The sequence below is a fragment of the Capra hircus genome, chromosome 2 (genome assembly GCF_001704415.2).
Source record: "Capra hircus breed San Clemente chromosome 2, ASM170441v1, whole genome shotgun sequence".
Taxonomy (NCBI): domain Eukaryota; kingdom Metazoa; phylum Chordata; class Mammalia; order Artiodactyla; family Bovidae; genus Capra; species Capra hircus.
In genome coordinates this window covers 42,580,959-42,599,039 of record NC_030809.1, presented here as the reverse complement: position 1 = coordinate 42,599,039, position 18,081 = coordinate 42,580,959, and the positions used below count along the sequence as shown (strand labels likewise).

Here is an 18,081-nt window from a genome sequence, read left to right as displayed (position 1 = left end):
TATTAATTATATTTAATTGGCTACATATTAATCAATGCCTAAAATGATTATTACACTTTTTCCTACAAATTTGACTGCATAATCTTTGACAATCTCTTAATACATGATATTATTTTTTATATATTGAATGAACAGATAATACAGTCCTTGCTGTAGCATGGTAATCAAAATGTTTTTTGTCTAAATAATGTTTAGCATGTATAAACATGAAGCTTCACACGTATATTTTTGTAATCTGTAAAATGGGTTACAGGTCTATGTCTTACTAGCATAGGAATTTTAATTCTATGCTACGTTTTCAAATATCCATAAAAGAGGACTTCCTATTTGTGAAGTTATCAATGAAAATGGAATTATCTGATTAGTGAATTGCATACAATTTTATACATGGAGTGAGAGACCTAGTGCATGTCTAAGACATGGCATTAATTGAGTTTAAATAAAATGAGAAATTTGATATTGCCATGTGGTTAACAATATGAAACTATAGTATGGTGTATATTAGCTGGATAAAATGTGAAAACTTCAATATGAGAAAAAGCATATACCCTCAGGAACACAGCAATGATATACTTCAAGATAGAGGTATAAGCATCCTCAGAGAAAAGTATAATTCCCAATAAAAGTCAGTTACAAAAACCTTCGCTTGTTTTTATAGCAATGTTACTCTCATTTAAGCTTTCTAAATACTAAAAATATCTTATTGTGTGTCTGCTCATTCTTAACTGTTGTGTCACTAGATAGTTCTGTGAATTGCTTGTGTTTGTCGCATTGTGTGTTGAACAGACTTTAGGTTTTGCAATCCAAAAGGGAAGAAAAATAGTGCTGTTCATCAACTTGAACTTCTTTTTTCTTTTATGGCAATACTGGGAGTTACTTTGTTAATGGAGTGATATTTAAGGCTGAAGTATTTGGAAAATTGAAATTCTACTAAAATGTGACTTGGTTTCTCTCATATGCTTTTTCCATCACAATATCTGAAAGCATGTCACAGCTGCTGCATTCATCACAAGCTGGGCACAAGACTGGCTCAGGCACTGCTCTAATGAAAGTGATCTCTTCTGGGGGCTTTGCCATAAATTTCACTGCTATTCAGACATTCAGTTCAATTCACTTGCTCAGTTGTGTCCGACTCTTTGCAACCCCATAGACTGCGGCATGCCAGTCTTCCCTGTTCTTCACCAACTCCTGGAGCTTGCTCAAACTCATGTCCATCCAGTCGGTGATGTCATCCAGCCATCTCATCCCCTGTTGTTCCCTTCTCCTCCTGCCTTCAGTCTTTCCCAGCATCAGGGTCTTTTTCAGTGACTCAGCTCTTCACATCAGGTGGCTAAAGTATTGGAGTTCAGCTTCAGCATTAGTCCTTCCAGTGAATATTCAGGACTTATTTCCTTTAGGGTTGACTGGTTGGATCTCCTTGCAGTCCAAGGGACTCTCAAGAGTCTTCTCCAACACCACAGTTCTAAAGTATCGATTCTTTGGCACTCAGATTTCTTTATACTCCAACTCTCTCATCCATACATGACTACTGGAAAAGCCATGTCTTTGACTAGATAGACCTTTGATGGCAAAGTAATGTCTCTACTTTTGATGTGCTGTCTAGGTGGGTCATAGTTTTTCTTCCAAGGAAGAAGCGTCTTCTAATTTCACAGCAGCAATCACTATTTGCAGTGATTTTGGAATCTCCCAGAATAGCCTCTCACTATTTCCATTTCCCCATCTATTTACCATGAAGTGATGGATCCAGATGCCATGATCTTAGTTTTCTAAATGCTGAGTTTTAAGCCAACTTTTTCACTCTCCTCTTTCACTTTCATCAAGAGACTCTTTAGTTCTTCTTTGCTTTCTGCCATAAGAGTGATGTCATCTACATATCTGAGGTTATTGATATTTCCCCCAGCAATCTTGATTCCAGCTTGTGCTTCATCCAGACCAGCATTTCTCATGATGTACTCTGCATATAAGTTAAATAAGCAAAGTAACAGTATACAGTCTTGGCATACTCCTTTCCCCTTTGGAACCAGTCTGTTGTTCTATGTCCATTTCTAACTGTTGCTTCTTGACCTGCATACAGATTTCTCAGGAGGCAGTAAGGGGGTCTGGTACTTCCACTTCCTCAAGAGTTTTCCACAGTTTGTCATGATCCACATAGTAAGGCTTTGGCGTAGTCAATAAAGCAGAAGTAGATGTTTTTCTGAAACTCTCTTGCTTTTTCTGTGATCCAACAGATGTGGCAATTTGATCTCTGGATCCTCTCCCTTTTCTAAATCCAGTTTGAACATCTGGAAGTTCATGGATCACGTATTGTTGAAGTCTGGCTTGGAGAATTTTGAGCGTTAGTTTGCTAGTATGTGAAATGAGTGCAGTTGTGTAGTAGTTTGAGCTTTCTTTGGCATTGTCTTTCTTTGGGATTGGAATGAAAACCCACATTTCCAGTCCTGTGGCCACTGCTGAGTTTTCCCAATTTGCTGGCATATTGAGTGCAGCACTTTCACGACATCATCTTTTAGGATTTGAAACAGCTCAACTGGAATTCTATCACCTCCACTAGCTTTGTTCATAATGATGCTTCCTAAGGCCCACTTGACTTTGCATTCCAGGATGTCTGCCTCTAGGTGAGCGATCAATGATCTGGATCATGATCTTTTTTGTATAGTTCTTCTGTACATTCTTGCCACCTTTTCTTAATAGCTTCTGCTTCTGTTAGGTCCATACCATTTCTACTCTTTATTGTGCCCATCTTTGCATGAAATGTTCCCTTGTTATCTCTAATTTACCTGAAGAGATCTCTAGTCTTTCCCATTCTGTTGTTTTCCTCTATTTCTTTGCATTGATCACTGAGGAAGGGTTTCTTATCTCTCCTTGCTATTCTTTGGAACTCTGCATTCAGATGGGTATATCTTTCCTATTCTCCTCTGCCTTTACCTTCTCTTCTTTGCTCTGCTATTTGTAAGGCCTCCTCAGAAAACCATTTTGCCTTCTTGCGTTTCTTTTTCTTTGGGATGGTCTTGATCGCTGCCTCCTATAAAATGTCACAAACATCCTTCCATAGTTCTTCAGGGACTTTATCAGATTCTAATCCCTTGAATCTATTTGTCACTTCCACTGTATTATTGTAATGGATTTGATTTAGGTCATACCTGAATGGTCTAGTGGTTTTCTCTATGTTCTTCAATTTAAGTCTGAATTATGCAATAAGGAGTTCAAGATCTGAGCCACAGTGAGCTCCTGGTCTTGCTTTTGCTGACTGTATAGAGCTTCTCCATCTTTGGCTGCTAAGAATACAATCAGTCTGATTTTTGTATTGCCCATCTGGTGATGTCCATGTGTAGAGTCTTCTCTTGCGTTGTTGGAAGAGAGTGTTTGCTATGACCAGTGAGCTCTCTTGTCAAAACTCTGTTTCCCTTTGACCTGCTTCATTTTGTACTGCAAGGCCAAATTTGCCTGTTACTCCAGGTATCTCTTGACTTCCTACTTTGCATTCTAGTCCCCTATAATGAAAAGGACATCTTTTTTGGTGTCAGTTCTAGTGGGTCTTGTAGGTTTTCATAGAACTGTTCAATTTCAGCATCTTCGGCATTACTCATTGGGGCATAGACTTGGATTATTGTGATATTGATTGCTTTGCCTTGGAAACGAACAGAGATCAATCTGTCGCTTTTGAGACTGCACCCAAGAACTGCATTTTGGACTCCTACTATGAGGGCTACTCCATTTCTTCTAATGGATTCCTGCCCACAGTAGTAAATATAATGGTCATCTGAGTTAAATTCACCCATTCCAGTCCATTTTAGTTCACTGATTCCCAAAATGTCCACGTTCACTCTGGCCAATTCCTGTTTTGCCACTTCCAATTTCCCTGATTCATGGGCCTAACATTGCAGTTTCCTATGCAATATTGTTTGTTTCAGCTTCGGAATTTACTTCCATTACCAATCACATCAACAAATGGGCGTTGTTTTTTGTTTGATTCTGTCTCTTCATTCTTTCTGTCCACTCTTCTCCAGTAGCATATTGGGCACTTACTGGCCTGGGGAGTTCATCTCTCAGTATCCTATCTTTTTGCCTTTTCATACTGTTCATGAGGTTCTCAAGGCAAGAATACCTAAGTATTGGTTTGCCATTCCCTTCTCCAGTGGACCACATTTTGTCAGAACTCTCAACTATGACCCGTCCCATCTTTGGTGGCCCTACCCAGCATGGCTCATATTTTCATTGACTGAGAGTGGTCCATGTGATCAGTTTGATAGCATTATAAATTTCTTTTTTTTTTTAATGGCTCTCCAGGTTTCAGTTCAGGGGAGTTTATTAGGCATCATTTGAAAAGCCCTATCTCATGCCCATAAACACACATACACAATCTAGTTGCCTCCAAAAACAAATAATGTGCCACTTTCACTATTTTTTAAATCTAATTTTATTTTTTGTTTGTACCAATGGCTTGTGGGCTCTTAGTTCCCTTACCAAGGATTGAACCCATGCCCTCTGTCGTCTAAGTGTGAAGTCGTAACCACTGAACGAACAAGGAATTCCCAGTAATCTTTTTTTTTTAATCTATTTGTATGGTTAATAGGAAAAGAATGTTTAAGTCATTTATTAGAGAGACCATGCCCTCTGTGACATGTGCTGGTGGGCCTTGACTCATGGTGTCAACATCTTGCTGTGTGATACGGGTTGCTATTTGCCTCTTAGTTCCCAGCATCCTTTCCGTTTTTCTGTATTTTCCTACCTACATGTTCCTGTCTGCTGACCTTTTCTGATGAAAAGAATTGCTACCACACTGAAGAGACACCAACCACTCTTCTTACTTTCACACATTCACCCACGTGGAGGTGTGACTCTGCAATGGAAGAGTGTCAAGTGACCAAAACTGGAGCAGAAATCAAGTCCAGAAGACTTAGGAACTTAATTTCTCTGGACTTCAGTTTCCTTATTGGCTATATAAATCACAGAACTATCTCTTTTCAGATCTAGAATGGGCCTTGGGTATAGCTTATCCAATATACCTCCTGAGTTAACCAGGAAACCTTGGACTCTGAGACGCAACCCTCCCGGAGGGCTCACAGTGCCAGGGGCACCTGAAGCACTGCTTTCCTCACACCTGCTCTCTCATCACTGTATGTTTGAAGGACATTTCTATTTTGTAATGTCAAATGCACTCAACAAGTGTCATAGTATAATTAGCGTCTAGGCAACCATGATGCAATTTATGCATCCTGTTAATATTATTAACATACTATTAATATTGCTTACCTGGCAGAGCCTTTTTTTTCCTATTTATCTCTTTTTAAGCCCTTAAAAATGTTAACCATTTGCAATGGATTTTCATCATCAAAGTAAAATATTAATATTTACCAATTTAGGGCTTCCTGGTAGTCAGATGGTAAATAATCTGCCTGCAATACAGGGGACCTGGGTTAGATCCCTTTGTCAGGGAGATCCCCTGGAGAAGGGAATTGACACCCACTCCAGCATTCTTGCCTGGAGAATTCCATGGACAGAGGAGCACAAAGAGTCAGACATGACTGAGCAACTAACACATACACCAATTTAGGTGTATTTGAATAACATTTTCCCTCTTTATATTTATCCTGTCATCCTAAGTGTCAGTAGCATTAGAAAGAGAATGTGTTCTCTTTCGTCAAATGAGGTGTTTCTGTGACCGATAATTCAATAGCACAGAAGTAACATCTTAGAGCAAAGGGAAACTGAACCTCTGCAAAACCAGCCTTTACCCCTATTTCTACAGAACCAGTTTATCATGTTAATTTCAGTTCCTTTCTCCTTCCTACCACCCCACCTTCCCTCTAGGCTCACCTCTGTGGCTTTGTTAACCACATGTTATTCGAGACGCAGTGTGAAGATACTCCGAAGACTCTGTGAGCTTAAAACCTTGGTTTTCTCGCTGGTTTGCCTGCAGTGCCATTGGTGGGCGTGTGCTGATCATCCTCTTTTCCTCGCTTTACCTCATGTTTGTCTCTGTCAGTCATTCTGGAAGCCAGTACGATTTCTAGTGTAAACTTCATACACATCTGTATAAATGCCCAACTGAAAAATCTCATCTTTGATTTCTCATGCATGTCAAGACATCTGAAATTAAAAGTAGATCATTCAAACCTTCGATGGGCTGAAGTCAAGATTCTTGGTGGTGGATTTTTTTCTGGAACAAATCACAGCAGTTGCTAAAACTTCCTTTTTGCTTGTCCTTCCTCAAGGAAGAAATATAAGCATAGTTTTCGGTTTCTTTTGGACACTCCTCATTTGCTTTGTATGTGGAGTTGTTGCTAAGTTCTCCTGTGTCTCCTAGTTGCTCACTCTGTTTTTGCCTGTGGCCACTGAGTCCCTCTTTACCTTCTTCACATTACTCTCCCAGCCTCTCCATGCTTGGGGCTTCCCAGTCCTTACAGAAAGCCTTCTTGGCACCTTAACTGGGACCCCCAGAGCTTTCCAGGTGTCAATGGCCCTGGAATCAAGTAACACCAGTATTTATGACAAGCTGTCCTTCTGATTTTGCTCAGGAAAATCATTAACCATTCTTAAATAAATCCCGGCTCCTACTCACCATACAGTTTTGAACTTGTGTCTTTGTGATATTTGACATTGGGGATCACATTTCAAACCACTGTTTTTTTTTCTCTGCCCACTGCATCATCATATGGATGATTCTTCTGGATCTTGGTTTCAGTCTCTGTAAATGCCTATCTTTCTGAGACATCTTTCAAAACTCTCTAAACAGAATTTCATATATAACACATCATCTGGCATTTAAGCTGATTTCTTTCCAAGCAAATCATCTATCTAAACAGGGGGAAAAAAATCCCCCCAGGGGTGTGTGTGCATATCATTTATACTGAGGAGACAGCAACTTGTGTTTATATAGATAACACCTTCAGTCTGGGTTGGCCTTTGTATCTTGTATGATTAATTGATGTACCAAGCTGAGCCTTTTAACTAGTTGCTGCCTCTTTCAAAATTCCTTTACCCAGACATGCTTAGATGACCCTTCTCTGGCTTCCTATAATTATATTTACAAGGGTTGTTGTTGTTCAGTCACTCAGTCATGTCTGACTCCTTGGGATCCCATGGTCTGCAGCAAACCAGATTCCCCTGTCCTTTACCATCTCCCAGAGTTTGCTCAGACTCTTGTCCATTGGGTCAGTGATGCCATCCAACCATCTCATCCTCTGTCATCCGCTTCTCCTCCTGTCTTCAGTATTTCTCAACATCAGAATCTTTCTTTTCCAATGCGTCAACTCTTCGCATCAGGTGGCCAAAGTATTAGAGCTTCAGCTTCTGCATCAGTCCTTCCAATGAATATTCAGGGCTGATTTCCTTTAGGATTAATTGGTTTGATCTCCTTGCAGTCCAAGGGACTCTCAAGAGTCTTCTCCAGCACCACAGTTCAAAGGCATTATTGTATTTATAAGGCGCATTAGACAATCACCTCTAATTCTTTGAATTTTGCATTTATCATCTTCACAGTGATGATTGCTTAAGAACTGGAAGATGCACCCTCTTCATATACAACTAGGAACTCCAGTGCTAGTTCACTCTAAGCCTGGGAGAGCATGATGAATCTAGCCATCTTCTTAAGGGGAAGAACAGTGAATGAGTGTGTAAATTTTTTCCTGAATGTCCCATAAGCCCTGAATATAGAAGGACAATGATCCAAAAAGCATTGAGCTTCCCTGATGTGGCAATATTCTGTCCTGTAAGGACAGAGTTACTGGCAGCTACACACCTGATCAGGAATTCTACTCTTTTGAGGGATGCTGCTTGTTTGTGGCTGTCTCTTTGGCTTCCATTACGCTTCTGTGCATCTGGCCAATTAGCATGGGACTTGACCCAGTCTACGCTGTGTTTGTACATTGGTATCAGTTCTCCAATAAGGCATACATACCGCCTCTAACACTTCACTGAGACCCACTTTTCTGTATACTAAAGTGTTTTGGTTTTTTTTTTGTCCACACATCCCCATCTTTAAAAGATATGCTTAGAGTGAGCACCAAGATTATTCATCTTAATGATTATCCACCTCTTGTAAAGGCTGATGCATAGTGGAGCCTCCAATATTTAACTGAATAGAGAAACAAAGCAGTTGTATAAACACTTTATGCTTTAAAGTACTTAGTATTTCTTATTTTATTTAGCTCTTCAGCCAGTGCATTTTAAACTATGATATCAAGGCATGATATTGTTCCTTGAGCTGAACTGAGGGCTTTTGCATCTGAAATTTAATGAGTCTTATCTCAGTTAGTTGAAAATCACCAATGAGCGGTACTTCTTTTGCACTTTTGAAATTCCTTTTCACCTCAACTCTTTTTTTTTCTTAAAAGCTTAAATTTCTTTCATAAGGTTATACCTGTTTTTGCACAGAATTATGTTTTACTATTTTCATTTACATAGTATTCCAAGAAAATTCACTTGACTACTGGGAGTTGAGCTTTTCAAGGAGATAAGGCAACATTACTCACAAGAGCAAGTGCTATACCCTCCTTTCTCTCATGTGTGTCTATGTGGGGAGGAGGCTGATTCCTGCTGCTGCTGCTAAGTCGCTTCAGTCATGTCCGACTCTGTGCAACCCCATAAACGGCAGCCCATCAGGCTCCGCCATCCCTGGGATTCTCCAGGCAAGAACACTGGAGTGGGTTGCCATTTCCTTCTCCAGTGCATAAAAGTGAAAGTGAAGTCACTGAGTTGTGTCCGATTCTCAGCGACCCCATGGACTGCAGCCTACCAGGCTCCTTCGTCCGTGGGATTTTCCAGGCAAGAGTACTGGAGTGGGGTGCCATTGCCTTCTCTGACATGTATTTACCATACAAATTTTATAATGAAGTAAATTCTTAATCATAACATACATATTAATCAACAATTACCCCAATCATCAATTTGCCTCTCAATATTCTAGTTTAAATAATAGAGTTATTGCTTCCATATTATGAGTATTAATGTCCAAAATACCTAAAAACCACTGTTTCTTTTAAGTAGTCTCTCATTTTCTGAGCCTATTAACTCATCCTTAAAATGAAAAGGTTGAACTAAATGAGGGGTTGAACTAAATTATCTCTAAGAGAGATTCTAGCATTTGAAGACTGAGATGTCAACATATTTTAAAAGGGTGAGTATTGTATGTTTCAGTTAATGTGCATATCATATGAAGCAATGCTTTCTCTTATTCTTATGTTTAGATTTACCAATTAGAATTCACATTAATTACCCCATTACCTAGGAGTTCTTCAAGCGTTTTAACTGCAACACATAGACTCCATATATAAGTTTTGTACCTTTACTGTTCCAAACACTTCATCTTTAATGTGGCCACCTCCAAACTCCTTTTTCAGAGTTGCTCTTGTGGCTGCATACAACATTTTTTGACGAACATGAAAATGTAAAAATTATTTTTCAGACAGTGGTGTGTCTCATACATGCCCTATTTGACTTCAGCTTTCCATCAGCTCTGTGATGCAGTGTTATCACCAGGTGTTAAATGAAGAACCTATGTCACAGGGCAGTCCAGTGTCACAGAACCAGGAGAGGTGAAGTTCAGTTTGTTTGATTCCAAAGCCCGGGTCCTCTCCACTGTCTTCACACTGTAGCTTTTAAGAGTCTAATCTTTACTAAACTCCTTCAAGCAGATGTTATATTTTAAACTCTGCACTGCCCCCTGCCCCACCCCACCACAGGAGTTTACATAAAACTGAATATAGTTGACTCTCCCTCATTTCAGCTTGGCTTACAAGGTCTGCCTTCTACCCTATTATATACATTCAAAAAGTGTGTTAGTTGCTTAGTCATGTCTGATTCTTTGTGACCCCATGGACTGCAGCCTGCCAGTCTCCTCTATCCATGGAATTCTCCAGGCAAGAATACTGGAGTAGATAGCCATTCCCTTTTTTCAGGGAATTTTCCCGACCAAGTGATTGAACCCAGGTCGCCTACATTGCCGGCAGATTCTTTACCATCTGCTGCTGCTGCTGCTGCTAAGTCGCTTCAGTCGTGTCCGACTCTGTGCGACCGCATAGACAGCAGCCCACCAGGCTCCCCAATCCCTGGGATTCGCCAGGCAAGAACACTGGAGTGGGTTGCCATTTCCTTCTCCAATGCAGGAAACTGAAAAGTGAAAGTGAAGTCGCTCAGTCATGTCCGACTCTTCGCGACCCCATGGACTGCAGCCCACCAGGCTCCTCCATCCATGGGATTTTCCAGGCAAGAGTACAGGAGTGGGGTGCCATCGCCTTCTCCGTTACCATCTGAGCCACCAGCAAAGCTCCATATGCGTCCAAGGATTTGCTCAAATCATCTTCAGTGCTTCTGATTATTTGCATAATCTTATACCCTGGAATGTGTCTTCCCTTGTTTTTAAACTGTAACTCTCTCTCTTCCAGACAATCACCTTTGAATGGGGTTGAGAATTTAAAAATTAAATTTTAAATTGCCAAGTGAAAGATTGTTTAAAACTCTGTCACTTTCCTATTTAAAAATATTCATTGGAGACAGCAAAGGAGAAATTAGGTGACTTAACAGGAGGTGTTTAGTTGTGGGATACTGAAAAGTGGAGAACAGAGCTTATTCCTGAAGAGTTGACAGTGAATTTAAGAAAGACCTAGTTGTTTTAAAGTTTGTTTGTTACCTTTCCAAATAGTTGGTACACAATTGAACTATCTTCTGCGAGCCATGCTACAGTACCGTGGCATATTGATTGATCATAGAAATTCAAATACGTTATTATAAAATATGTTTTAAATAATGTATTATTTTTGTTATTAAAACAGCAAATATTAAGACAGAAAGACTAAAACAACAACAACAACAAAAGAGATCAGTCATGTATTTTAAGTTGAAGGAAAACTATATGATGTAGCTTAAGGAAAATATATTTATTACCCAAGAAGAATCATGTTTTTCTTTTTCCCTTCTTCCCACTCTCTTCTTTTCACCAGCATAAATACACACTCTGTATATGTGTGTATGTATGCATGTGTGTGTATATATATATATATATATATATATGTATGGGTATGGGTCTTAGCTGAAAATCTGTGTAACTGAAATTGTCAGTCACTGAAATATTCATCTCTGTGCCTCTAAATCAATTTATTTTGTGACCTTGGTGTCATGTACTGTGCATTCATGCATGCTAAGTTGCTTCAGTTGTGTCCCACTCTTTGCAACTCATGGACTGTAGCCCCACCAGGCTCCTCTGTCCATGGGATTCTGCAGGAAAGAATACTGGAGTGGGTTGCAATGCCCTCCTCCAGGGGATCTTCCCGAACTAGGGATCGAACCCGAGACGCACATCTCCTGTGTTGGTGGGTTCTTTACCAAGAGGGCCACCTGGGAAGCCCGTCATGTACTAGCTAGACATATTTTTGTTTGTTTGTTTGCTTGTTTTCTAATTTGAGATCATTGATGTACTAGTTTGAGTTAAATGCTTAGAAACAAACCAGAGTTTCATGAAATTAGCCCCATTCTCTTCTTAATTTTAAAGATAATGAATCACTTCTGAGGATATTACATTTAGACTAACTTGTTCACTTGGCATTAATGGTAATTCAGGGGCATAACCTGAGAGGCTTAGTCTTCAGATCAGCTGACAGAGAGAAAAGCATCCTGATGTGAAACTGGGACTCTCTTGTCTAAATGTTATGGAAGTGTCTCTTTTTCTTCTTTTTTTTTTTTTATGGTTTTGTTTTTTGGTTAGTTTCTTGCAGAGAATAATTGCCAACCGTAGAACTGTTAGTGTGTCACTGCTTAAGAAATTGATTGTACATGCAAAGCAGAAACAGACTCACAGACAACAAAGCAAACCTATGGTAACCCCAGGGGAAAGGGAAGAGGGGAGCCACCAGTTAGGGGCGCGTGACTGACCAATTCATACAGAACTCTATATTAAATAGGTAAGCAGCAAGGATATACTGCACAGAACAGGGGCTTATACCCATTGACTTATAGTAACCTGTAATAGAAGAGAATCTGCAAAAATGCTGAGTCACTCTGCTCTCCACCTAAAACAAACACAGTGTTGTAAATCAACTATACTTGAAAAAATGTTTAAGATGGTGGTAGAGAATAATGTAGTGAAGTATACCTATTAGTAAAAAATAAATAATGGAACATGAACTTGAACTTTATTATACCTTTTGGCATAGTGTTTCATCCTCAGTAGCACATTGATTTCTTATTATAAAATAAGTTTTGTTTGTTTTTTTTTAAAGCAAATTCTAATTGAATAAGGGTGAAAGGTGTTAGAAATTCTATGTTTTGTACACAAAATAAGGATGTTATAGCACATAGAAAAATCGGATTTGTAAATACCTTCAAAATGGATTGACTTTTTATAACTGTACCATATAGAATGAAGTATGAAAAATGTTATTTTAAACAGTGATAGCTTGAATTACTTTCAGAATATTGATAAACAGAGAATTGCATTTCTACTATTTTTTCCCAGAGGCACACAAATATAAAATTTTTATAAGAGCAATTTTTAAGTCACAGATTTTTGGAGAGTTTCCTATATAGTGGTCAATTGTGTATGAAACACATTATTTTTAGCCTAATTGCAGGCAGAGTAGTTAGGCCACTCACTCTGTTAAGGCTGAATTTCATTTGAATTTTCTAATAGTATGATTTGTTTTCAGAATTTAATAACTGACTCAAATATTTAATAGTGGAAGCTTTCATTAAATTTAAAAGAAATCAGGATATATTTTTAGAAGAGCTAACTTATTTTCCTTATCAGTTTTATCTACTTTAGAAGAAAAGAAAGAGAATGAAGCCCATCTCTTTGTGGACTTAAATAGACATTAATGCTATAACCCTAGCAAATAATTTATTTCAGTATATATCATCATTCAGAAGAGCTGAGAAGCACCAAATGGCAGTAATAGCTATATTTCCAGCTCTCCTGAATAGCAAATTGCACTGACTGTGAATCTCTTCACTTGTCTGCTGGATAATCATTCTTTTTAAGACTCAAATATATTTTCTAGACCAGTTTTCAATTGCACATTGTCTACTTTTGCATTGCCTAACCGTTTTCTGTTGAGTACAATGACTTATTTTGAAATGCGAGTGGGGAAAGCTAAGAGTTGAAAGATTTTGTTTCCATGTGTCATCCTAGAAATGGATGACAGGAAGATCATTAAATGGATTAATTTACAGGCATCCTTAGAATAGAATGTTTTTACATTAAAGCCCGTTATAAGCCTTTTAAATTAAATTGCATTGTACCATACTTTCTGCTCCCCCCCACCAGGGGTGTCTTGACCTTTCACCTCTTATTTTGTCCTATAGGCACTCCACTGCTGGTGAGGAGAAGCAGTGACCCAGCGCCAAGCCCACCTGCTGATGCCCAGTCAAGCGCTTCACACCCCAGTGGTCAGAGTCTGAAACCTGTGATTCCAGTAGGTATACTATTGTTTGCATTTCTAGTAAAAGATCAAAGCGCCTTATACATAAACTAACTGGGACATTACAGTCTTAAGTAAGTGGATAATTAGAGACCTTTTAATAGGATATGTAATATTACTTATAAGATTAATAACTAATATGAGCTATTGCTAGTGTACAGTTATAGTGAGAGCTATTATTTATAGAGCACCAATTGTGTGCCTAGGACTGTTTAAAGGGCTTTACATTGTCATCTACGCTTCCACCTCAAAGTACCAACTTGCTTTTGTCTCCATTTTACTGATGATGTAACTGAAGCAGGAGGAGGTCTACTGATTTATCAAAGGTCACAGCTAGTAAGTGGCCAAGTCAAGACTTTAACCCAGGTGGTTGGCTGCAGAACCCGTGCCCTTAACTAGTGCACCATACAGTTGGATCCCTCATCCTCTCGCTCCATGATGCTCCGAGAGAGAGTTTATCTGTCTGTGGTGTGTTCATGCAGTGCTGTGTGAAGTCATATAATGGTGAGTGGTTTCACACTGCTGGTGTCATAGACATGTGGTACCAATACCCAGTTTCTACATCTCAACATTCAAATGAAGGCAAAGTGCAATTAGATACTGAAGTGCTTACACCTAATAAAGCTTACAACTGCTTTACTTCTGAGAAGTGAAGTGGAGAATAGTTTACTAAGAGACCATGTCCTCTTTCCATATGAAACTGTGGAATTTTTCTGCTAAATCCCAATCTTCTTTGAAGAGTTGTAATTGTGGTTCATCCTCTGAAATCGCCTAAGAGTTAGGTTTTCGATGACGGCTGTATATCATTGCAATAGGTGATCTTCGATAATGGCACCCTCTTTTAAAATTTTTCTGAAAGTGAATCTCTTCTCCATTTTAAGTCTCACTGTGTATGATGACTTCAGAAAAAAAAAAAAGGCAGTGTTTTTGGTATTTAGAGATGCTGAATGAACTAAGTGGATTCTCCCAGGGTGAAATAAAATATTCGTAGGAAGAAACTGGTAATGTGTAGGATGGCTTCCCTGGTGGCTCAGTGGGAAGGAATCGAATCCACCTGCCAGTGCAGGAGATGTGGGTTTGATCCCTGGGTTGGGAAGATCCCTGGAGAAGAAAATGGCAACCCACTCCAGTATTCTTGCCTGGGGAGTGTCATGGACAGAGAAGCCTGATGTTCATGGGATTGCAGAGTCGGACTTCACTTAGCAACTAAACAACAATAGTATGTATGAGAAGGAAATGGCAACCCACTCCAGTGTTCTTGCCTGGAGAATCCCAGGGACAGAGGAGCCTGGTGGGCTGCTGTCTGTGGGGTCGCACAGAGTCGGACACGACTGAAGCGACTTAACAGCAGCGGCAGCAGCAGGGGTCACCATACTAACTCATGGTTTACAGCAATATTTTGCATGTTTCTTTTTGTAAGCCTGGAAGTGTCCTGAAAGTATTTTAGAGGTAATATTTTCTCACTTTCCATCCTTATAATGAAATGTATTTAATAGAACATTATTTTAATAAAAATCAGGTGTAAATGTTCTGCTCTAATGATGAGTATAAACAGAACCAGTATGTGGTGTGGCATTTGTATGTGTGCTTAATGACCACTGATTGAGCCCATGTTAAGCCTAAATATATTGGACTGGAGGAAGAGAAGAACCATAAAAATGAGAGAATTACATAAAAGAGAAAAACAATAATTTACTGCTTATTTTTATGTTGTTAATATACCCCCAAAGCAAAGTGTTATCTGTGTTACCATGATCTACATGCAGAAACCCCACCAATATTAGGTCCATGTTTCTATCACTTAGGCTCTGTGTTGAGATCAACTGAAAGTACAACAGTAAAGCTTTCCCTAGACAAATTGAGGGCTACTATCTTTCAGCTACATTCTATATCCTTAACAAAATATGATACCACTGTGTTCCAAGCTGGGGTAATCGGAGAGGACTGTTCAGGACTGGTTTCCTTTATGATTGACTGGTTTGCTTTCCTTGCAGTCCAAGGGACTCTCAAGAGTCTTCTTCAACATCACAGTTAAAAACTATCAATGCTTCAGCGCTCAGTTTTCTTTATGGTCCAACTCTCACATCCATACATGACCACTGGAAAAACCATAGCTTTGACTAGATGGACCTTTGTTGGCAAAGTAATGTCTCTGCTTCTTAATATGCTGTCTAGGTTTGCCTTGGCTTTTCTTCCAAGGAGCAAGTGTCTTTTAATTTCAAGGCTGTAGTCACCATCTGCAGTGATTTTGGAACCCAAGAAAATAAAGTCACTAGGTGTCTAAATGAAGACATTTATGTGTTTTTGTTTTTACCAGGAAGAAAAATGCATTTGTATGTGTGGAAGTGCACACACTTTGTGTATTATAGCTATCTCCCTTTATCTCTGTACATCCTAACTCACATGCTAGTTACATCTGCTTATCCAGTATCATAACCACTGGCCACATGTGGATATTGATCACTAGAAATGTATTTCAAGTGTGACATACACACTGGATGTCAAAGATTGGAATATGAAAAAAGTAATATAAAAAATGTTATTGATAATTTTTTATTGACTCCACATCAAAATGAGACTAGGTTTGGTAAATTCAGTTGAATAAAGTATATTTAAATGGTTTTCACCTGTTTCTTTGTACTTTACAAAAAGACACAGCTACTGAAAAATTAAAAATTACATCCATGGTTCACATTGTATTCCTATTGCACAGAGCAGCTCAGACCTAAGTAAAATTGGATATAGCACTAATGAAATGGTTTGAGACCCTTGAGAGAAAGTTCTTTGAGTTGCACATCATCTCTGGGGTAACAGTATGATTAGGTTTGCCTGGGGCAGTCTGAGTTCATGTGGCATATTTATTAATAGTGTCCTTGCTAACTCTCAGAGGTGTCCATGTATGGATGATAAATTATGTGGCACCCTACACATAGCCCTGTAGTCACTTGTAGTGTTTGCTCAGTGACCAGAGGAGCAGTCTTCGAAGGAAACCAGGGGAACATAACAACCACAACTCTTTCATGGGAGCACACTGCCCAGGGGGTTCTGTGTGTCTCAGACCTGAGCCCAGGTGGTACAGAATTGGAGACTACACATTCACCGTCTCTCGGACTCCGTAATTCTATCCGATGCTTCCTCTACCACTTCAGCTGCACTATAGTTGATTTCTATGGTTTGATAAGGGATGATGAAAGTGGGGAGCATGTGATAATGTACCCACTGATATGAAAAATAATTGCTTAAAAAGCCCCATTCTATTGCATTTCATTTCAATATCCAAGAAGAAAAGCAACTACAACAAAATCCCCACTCTTAAACAGTGTTCATATGTAAGTAATTCACAGATGGCAGAGCCCCAAGTGGGTTATATTCAATCATTCCCAAGAAATGAAACTTACTTAAAACCCACAGCATAAGAAGCTGTAGGAATGAATATTTGACACGTTTGATTATGTTGAAATATTGCCTCTAAAACCACAGTTGATGATTGTTATTTTTAGTTGTACTTCATTAGACTTGCTCTAGAAGGGAGATTTTTCTTTGATGTCCAGAGATATGTGTTTTGAAATGCTGGAAAAGTCACACTTGTTTTCTGGCTGGTGAAGTTTTTACAGATTGGTTATTTAAGATGTATAGCCTCGAACAAGTTGGAGGTTTGAAAAGGGTTTAAAGTAGAAAAATCATATCTTCTGTAAATTTCTAATTCTGTGAATATTACAAAGCCACTAAACCTCAGTATTTGTCTCTAAGAGTACAACCAGATAAATTTATTTCCTTCCTTCCTCTTTTCATAAACCTATCCAGTTAATCAGAATGGCATGATTATTAATGTGCAAATATTATATGACTATTTATCTTTCAAGGAATAGAAAATTCAATTCGACTGACTGCTTGTGAATCAAAGAAAGAGAATCCTGGGGGCAAGATAGTGTAGTAAGAACCTCGTTATGGGCCTCTTGCCTTCCTTGCCTTGATTGTAACCTGGTGTCCTTGGCTTAAGGGCAAGCCATAAAGCCAGGGTCTTGAAATTGATGTTCCTGAATTTGCCGATGGAAGAGAACTCTAAAACAGATGTGATTTTTTTTTCCCCTTAATATCCGGTTAACTACCACGGTTGTTTTGTGTTTTAATGACTGTTTATGGTTTCATGTTTAACCCTAGGGCAAAATGATCCTGCAGGGTGAGTAAATTAAAAAGTGGATTCCTGAAAACGATAATGCTGTGGTGGTTCTCTTCGTTTGTTCTAAAACTATTATTTGTCTTGATTCACCAAAGTAAATTAAGAAAATACTGGTCTGTTTTTCAGGCTATATCTAAAATATATGCATTTTATTTCAAAAAATAACATGGTCGTCTTTGAAGTTGTTAAATTGAAAGTCCATGTGTGGGTTACAGAGGGTCTGTTAAGTCCCTGAAGTTTTACTCATGGCATTGTGTGTGTGTGTGTGTGTGTGTGTGTGTGTGTGTCTGTGTCTGTGTCTGTGCATGTATGTGTGTGTATGTGTGTCCTGTGGAGAAGGCAGTGGCACCCCACTCCAGTGTTCTTGCCTGGAAAACCCCATGGACAGAGGAGCCTGGTGGGCTGCAGTCCATGGGGTTGCAGAGAGTCGGACACGACTGAGCGGCTTCACTTTCACTTTTCACTGTCATGCATTGGAGAAGGAAATGG

General features: G+C 39.1%; 1 protein-coding gene across 2 annotated transcripts in view; it reads left to right on the top strand.

Moving 5' to 3' along the window:
* PARD3B (par-3 family cell polarity regulator beta) overlaps positions 1 to 18,081 on the top strand; it is a 1,161,921-nt gene that overhangs the window by 519,872 nt on the left and 623,968 nt on the right. For both annotated transcript variants that reach the window (XM_018060563.1, XM_018060570.1), the window contains exon 4: positions 13,297 to 13,406. In XM_018060563.1, the coding sequence (XP_017916052.1) occupies positions 13,297 to 13,406 (110 nt within the window). The remainder of the gene's footprint in view (positions 1 to 13,296; positions 13,407 to 18,081) is intronic.